Source organism: Trichechus manatus, unplaced genomic scaffold (assembly GCF_000243295.1).
Source record: "Trichechus manatus latirostris isolate Lorelei unplaced genomic scaffold, TriManLat1.0 scaffold00010, whole genome shotgun sequence".
NCBI lineage: Eukaryota > Metazoa > Chordata > Mammalia > Sirenia > Trichechidae > Trichechus > Trichechus manatus.
The window spans coordinates 30146660-30153396 of record NW_004443946.1 but is presented as its reverse complement, the minus strand read 5'-3'; the positions used below and the strand labels follow the sequence as shown (position 1 = coordinate 30153396).

General features: G+C 54.9%; 1 protein-coding gene across 1 annotated transcript in view; it reads right to left on the bottom strand.

Moving 5' to 3' along the window:
* Window positions 1–5069: 5069 nt before the first annotated feature.
* Window positions 5070–6737, bottom strand: part of TMEM63C (transmembrane protein 63C) — a 37856-nt gene continuing 36188 nt past the window's right edge. Inside the window, exon 22 of the mRNA XM_004371125.3 lies at window positions 5070–5267. Within this exon, the coding sequence (XP_004371182.3) occupies window positions 5070–5267 (198 nt within the window). The remainder of the gene's footprint in view (window positions 5268–6737) is intronic.

Here is a 6737-nt window from a genome sequence, read left to right as displayed (position 1 = left end):
CCGAGCCAGGAAGGACTGGAGGAAGGGAGGGAAGAGAAGAGGATGAGGCGCTGCTATGGCCTGGTGTTTGCACCCATTTTCTCTTCCACCCTTGGTTGTAACCAGCTAGCAGAGGCTAGGGAGCCCTGTTTTCATGGCTGCCCCTGGCTTGACAGCTGAGAGCACAGGCTAGAAGGGCCCAGCTTCTGCCCTCCAGAGGTGAGACGTGGAGGGTGGTAGCAGGGTGGTGAAGGAGGGAGGGAGGGAACAGCATCTACTGACTGTCCATGGTTGGACCCTGCATCTCCCCGAGGAGGACATGCGCTGCCTGTTCTCCCTCCCTTTCTGGCTGTTTAGCCAGGAACCTGGGGCTTTGGGGGTGCCAGGCGACCCCCAGGTGTGCTGCGTCAAATCAGAAAAGTGCTGGAAAGGCCAACTCTGCTGGTTCTGCTGCCACGCCTCTCGAATCTGACTATGTTTCTCAGATCCCCAATCCCTTCCTGAGTTTACGCCTCTCAGCCCTCACCCACCATCCTGCCTGCATGCCTGACCCACAGTGCAGCCCGCGAGGCCCAGCACACACATCCAAGCACTCCAAGCCCGGCCTCCCACCTTTGACTCTCCATTCTTCGAATCAAGTTTAAACCTCTGCACAAGGCCCAGAAGGCCATGTGGGCTGGCCTGTTCCCTGTCCAGCGCGGCCTCAGGACCAGGCCTCCTGGGAGCTGACAGACACCATGCCCAAGAGCATCCTGGGGCACCAGGAACAGATGGAATTTGCAGATGGCGCCTCTCTCCCCATAGCCCTGGGAGCCCAGCTTGTGGGCAGATTCTGGCGTCTGCTGTGTCCTTCCTAAAATACCCTGCCTGCTCAGCCTCCCACTCCCCTCCCTGGTGTGGCACTGCCCTGTTGCTTGGGCTTCTGGTGGTGGCTTCCTTAGGCCAGCGCTCAGCAGTGGTGCTCATTATAGTCTGGGCAGACTCTCCAAAGCCTGTTCACATCTGGGGTCTGCTGCAGCACCCCCACATGCACCAAGATGCCATGGGAGGCTTTGAACCTGCACCCACTGAGGGACTTTAGAAGCTCGAGAAGAAGGTCCAGTGAGGGGGGAGGTGGGGAGAAGCCCTGTGCAGCCTGCCCCGAGACTGTCCTCATAGAAGGTGGTGGAGGAGGAAGCCCCCCACCCCATTCTGCCCCCACCCCAACTTGATAAAGCAGAGCCGTAGACCTCAGGTCCTCCTACCCCTATTTCTGCATGAGGGACCTGAGGGGACCAGCCCAGGGTCATGCAGCTGGCGCAAGGAAGGGCTGGAACTCAGAACTCTTGACCCAGAGACGTATGAGACATGACTACCCACCACCATCAGTTGCCATGAGTTGGTTCTGACTCACAGTGACCCCCCTGTGTGTCACAGTAAAACTGCTCCGTAGGGTTTTCAGTGACTGATTTTTTGGAAGTAGATCACCAGGCCTTTTTCGAGGCACCTCTGCCTGGACTTGAACCTCCACCCTTAGGGTTAGCAGCTGAGCGTGTTAACCATTTGTACCAGGGACTCTGAGACATAACTAAAACCAAAAAACCTGTAGCTGTCGAGTCACTTCTGACTCATAGCGAACCTATAGGACAGAGAACTGTCCCATAGAGTTTCCAAGGAGTACTTGGTAGATTCGAACTGCGGATCTTTTGGTTAGCGGCCATAGCTCTTAACCACTGTGTCACCTTTTGCTGAAGGTGTTTCTCATCTCCTCCCAGCTGCCCACCATTCTCCCTTGATGTCCAGCCTCTCCTCGACTGCCCACCCCCAACGCATACAGGCCTGAGCCATGCCTGCTGATTTCTGGGCCCCCCCCACCCCACCTGAAATCTGTGTCTTTTCAAGTGTAGCTCCATGTCTTGGCCGACTGGCCACTCACAAGGCCCAGCACTCACACAGGGAGGCTGCCCTGATGGCTTCCTGGGCAGCACGAGGATCAGAAAGTTCTCTCCTAGTGCTCAGAACAGAAAGAATGAGCTAGATCCCCAGCAGACCAGGCAGCACTTGTCAGGCCTTCCCCTGTGGGGGTGGGGGCCAGGGAAGGTCTCAGGGGTGAGCGGATCCCAGAAGGGGCAGCTCTGGCCCCAGGGGCAAAAGCCTGGAAGCAAGGTGGGGTGCTGTAGCCTGGTGGGTCCAGGGAGGCTCAGCCCTTAGGAGCTCAACAGGCTTTGGCTCCTTCCAGGTGGAGAGAAGGCCCTGCTGGGCTGGTCCAGGTACAGAGGAAGAGGCCAGCAGAGGCTGGGAGGACTTGTTTATTCAAGGCACGGTCACAGCATTAATAACAAGAAGGTTCGGCATTCTGGCACATTCCTTTAGTGGTGATGGCCAAGGGAAGTCCACACCCTCAAGGGGACCCAGAAGATGCAATGCTGCTGATAGGCACTTTGCTTCCAGAGGCAGCTGAGGGACAGGCAGGCAGGTGAGGGGCTGCTCTATCCTGGGGAGGGGGCTCCAGGCAGGCCCCTGGGGGAGCAGGGTCTCTCAGTGGCTCTAGGCTATCCTGGGTCCCCAGAAGCAGCTCCCTCCAGAGAGGGAGGAGTCTGGAGGTTTCCAGTAGGCTGACTGGGGTGGGGGCAGCTGGAAAGAGGGGCCAGTGGGCAGGGGTTCAGGAGGTGCGGTTGGAGGGCGATAGGTGGTGGCAGGTCAGAGGGAAAGTGTCTAGGGAGGGCCTGATGTAGTGTGCGGGTCAGGGGCTAAAGGGTGGGCCAGCAAAGACCATGAGATGTGGAGACCCGCTGGGCGGAGCCTTGCCAGTTGCCCTGGGTCTCCAGGAAAAGTAGAGAAGTGAGTGGGCTCTGGAACTTTTCCAACATTCACACCACCTTCTCTCACAACAACTACACTTGACCCAAATTCAGAGGAAGACACCCCCAGCCATCCTGCCATGTCCTGTTGGGACCCTTTCTGAATCCAGCTTCCACAGGCTGCAGGGGGAGGGGGCAGCAGCCAAAGCAGCAGCAACAGTCCAGCAGGGGCTGCAGAGACTGAGGGGAAGCGCCAGCAAGCAGTGCCCAGGGAAGGAGAGCCCCCTCCCCCAAGCTCCTGGAAGGACCCCCTCCCCAAAACACATACCAAGTGCACACTATGAGGGTTGGGCAGGGCCTGGAGCTGGCCATCTGCCCCGAGCGGGCAGAGTTCCCTGCTGGGGTCCTGGCCCCTCTGCTTTAGAAAGGATCCTTGCTTCTTGGCGGTTGGTGAAATTCCAGGGAGAAGGGGCTCTGTGGGGTCTGGGTTTGCAATAATCCTATGCCTAGATGGACATGAGGTGGGAAAGACTGCCTCCTCACCAGCAGACCCAGCTCTCTGGGAAGATTCCTCCATGCCAAAGTCTGGGCCAAGCCCTGGGGTACGGCAATGTCTGCCCTTTGAGCACTATTTCTAGCTTGGGATGAAGCTCTGGGCCAGGATGTGGGCCAAGGTGGTGCAGGGATGAGGCTCAGGTGATCAGAGTTTAGGGCATCCAAGTGCCTGGGATGTGGTAGGAACCTCCCAGGTGAGGTAAGCACGGGGGTACCGCCTTCAGCAAGTTGGCTTCGGGAACTTCGACCTTGGAGAAGGGAGCCCAAGAAGGCTCTGGAGCATGCAGATCCTGTCCAACTTGGCTCGTGCTGGTTTACCGCGGCCCAGACGGCCCTTCTCCATGTCTACCCCAGCTGGGCTGTGGGATGGTCTTGGTGGGTGCCTGTCCTGAAAGGCAGAGGCCTGTAGCCCCCTGGCTGTGGCAAAGGTGCTGAGTGTCATCAGGATTGTTCCTGCTCAGGATTTATCTCCTCCAGGCCCCAGGGTGGTGGCCCAGAAAGGGCTTCTCCAAGGAGGAAACAGGCCCCTTTGCTCCCCTCAAGGCAGGGCTACAGTGGTGCCACTGTTGGAAGCATCTGCAGTGTCTGAGCCAGGGCCACAGTGCAGGCCACTCAAGTCATCTTCAGTCTAAGGTGCAGGCAGCCCGGAGAGAGAAGAAAGGGTCCTCATTAAGGGGAGGAGGGTAGGGAATGGCCAGTGCCTTCAGTTGGACTTGGAAGCATGGGTTTCTCACCCTAAGCTGCCACCCACCTTGGCCACACTGGGAGCCAAGGCACTCAGATGGGTATGAGGCAGAAGCTTAATGGCCACGGACTTGGCCTTGGGGATCCTCTTATTAAGCCCTGGGGCCTAGTGGAGGTATATTTGGTTTCCCACCACCCAGAGCTTTGGGAGGAGACCCTCCGTCCATGAATTTTGCCTCTGCCCCTCCCCACTGTGTATTAACCAGCCAAAGCTAGCAAAGGTTTCCTTCATTCAAATGCACACCAGACTCATCAGTGAGCCTCTGGGTGACCATGCCCCAGCTACTCTCGCAAGAATGGAAAGGAGAAAGGTCTTCCTCCTCCTGGAGAAATTGACAAGGGGCAGAGGAAGAGGAAGGGGCTCAGTCACCTCCTCTCAGGTCTATGGTCTCAGTTGCCCCTTGCTCCACTGGAGTGGGGACTTTTCCTTACAGATCTCCACGCAGGGAAGCCTGTCCCAAGGTGGCGATCTAAGGTCTTATCGCTCTCTGGAGATGAGGCCAGTGCACATACCTTGGCCTCTGTGGACTGCAGAAGAAGGAAGGGGCTGGGGGAAGGGGCACAGAGGGGCAGCAGCAGAAGCTCCTTGGAAGGGCAGCTGGTGGTGGAGGGGTGGCGAATACCCCGGAGAACCTTCGGCAGACATTTTTCTGGCTCCTCCCTTACACACTCCTCCATCTTGACCCTGCCCCCCAGGCAGGGAACCCCAACATTCAGTCTGTGTCCAGAGCTTCAGCTGCTTCTCCCAGGACATGGGGGTTGCCAGTGTCCTCCATCCCATCCCAGGAACCATCTATACTGCCCAGGTCCTCCTGTTCTAGCAGGTCAGAAGGGCAGGGCCTCCATATTATGGGGCCCATGGCCAAGATGGTAGACATTTCCATTGAGGGCCTCCCAAAGTCTGTAGGAGGTAGTGGGGGGATCCAAGCCGCCCTCCTGCCTCCGCCTGCCAGGCCCTCCCCTGGCCGCCACTCCCTCTTGGAGTTGCCAGGTGAAAGCCTCAGGTCCTGGTCAGTGGTACTGGCTCTGGCCCTCCAGTTCCAGCCCATCCTGGAACTGGGCCGAGTCCAGCTCCCTTGCAAAACCCCTCAGACCACTCTCCTCTTCTCCCTCTGGCTGGCTGTTCATGGTGCCATAGGTGTGCCGGGCTGGAGAGGTGGCTGGGGTCAGGTTCATCTCTGGCTCCTGTAACACCGTGGCCACGTACATCTGCTCGGGGCAGAGAGGGGAGATGGGGGCGTAGTCACATCGGGAGGGATGTCCTGGGCATGCCCTTTACCCTCACGCCCTACTCCCACCCTCACCCCTGCCCCCTCCAAGCCATGGATTCTCCCTTCTTCCCCAGCAGCTGGAGTTCTGTCCATCCTCCACACCCACCCAGCAGCTCTTGAGCCTTTAATGAATATCTAAAAGCTCCCAGCGCTGGTTAGTGGTAGGTCTCCTGACTCCTAGGCCACTGTTCCTTCAGAATGCGTTCTATTCATTCTTCATCCAAAGTCAGGCTGAACCCAGGGGGAATGACAGGCCGCTCCCCTAGGCTGGGTTCTGGAGAGGTCCCATCCCTGGGCTAGTGCACTTTAATGCACTAACACAACTTCAGCGGCACGTCCAGACTTCGGGTGCACCACTGGTGTGCTGTGAATTAAGATTTGAAATTCAAGACTGTCATATGAAGTCTTGGTCATATGTATGGTCTGTCAAACAGGAATGCCTGGGAGGGCAGCAGAGTGGAAAAATCACAGAAATTACTAGGGAGAAAAGCTATTTGTCACCTTTTGAAGCAGCCTTTTAACCAACTCCTTACTTTGAAAATAACTAATTAAGGGTCAGAATCGAACCTTTCCTGTAGGAATTCATTTCAGTGAAACCAAACAGCCCCAGTTGATGAGGGACCAATTTTCCTACAGAAGAACACTGGAGAACTGGACATTTTTTGCATGGCACCAAAGTAAAACCCATACGTGACCCTCTGGTCATAAGGGGGGAGATGTTAACTGAACTATGAAGAATCCAGCTGTCATCACTCTAATCAGGGGTCACTGTAGCATCATTAATGGGAACAAACTGGATATTATGCATCTCCTGGTATGATGCACAGCACTACCTGTAATGTGCTCTAGCCCTCAGTGTTGAACTTGAAGCTATCAAGCCTTTGAATCTAACTTCTGGTTTTCAGGAACTACAGGAGATAGTAGAACCTGCTATGAAACATCATAAGAAAACAACCAGAAAAATCTAGAAGGTGGGACATTTGGAAGGACTACTGGCTTGATCTCTAACAAATCACAAAAAACGACCTGTGCTAGAATAACAGGGACATAAAAACCAGATGCACTGGATTAATCTACTACACAGGTACCAGATGAGATATTTCTGGAACAACTGAAGATATCTGAATATGGACTAGATATTAGAAGAGATGAAAATGTATGTATATGGAAAGATGACGACCGTTAACTAAAAAAAGCAGGTTATAAAACAGTATGTACAATCTCATTTCATTTTAGTAAACAATTGTGTATATATATATCTATGTATATCTATCTATATGGAAGAATATACACTGAGGTATCAGTGGGTGATAGGGTGGTGGGAATATGGATTTATTTCTTTATTTTTGCTTATGTGTTTTTCCCTATAATTTTCTATAATGTGCATCTGCCATTTCTGTATTACTGA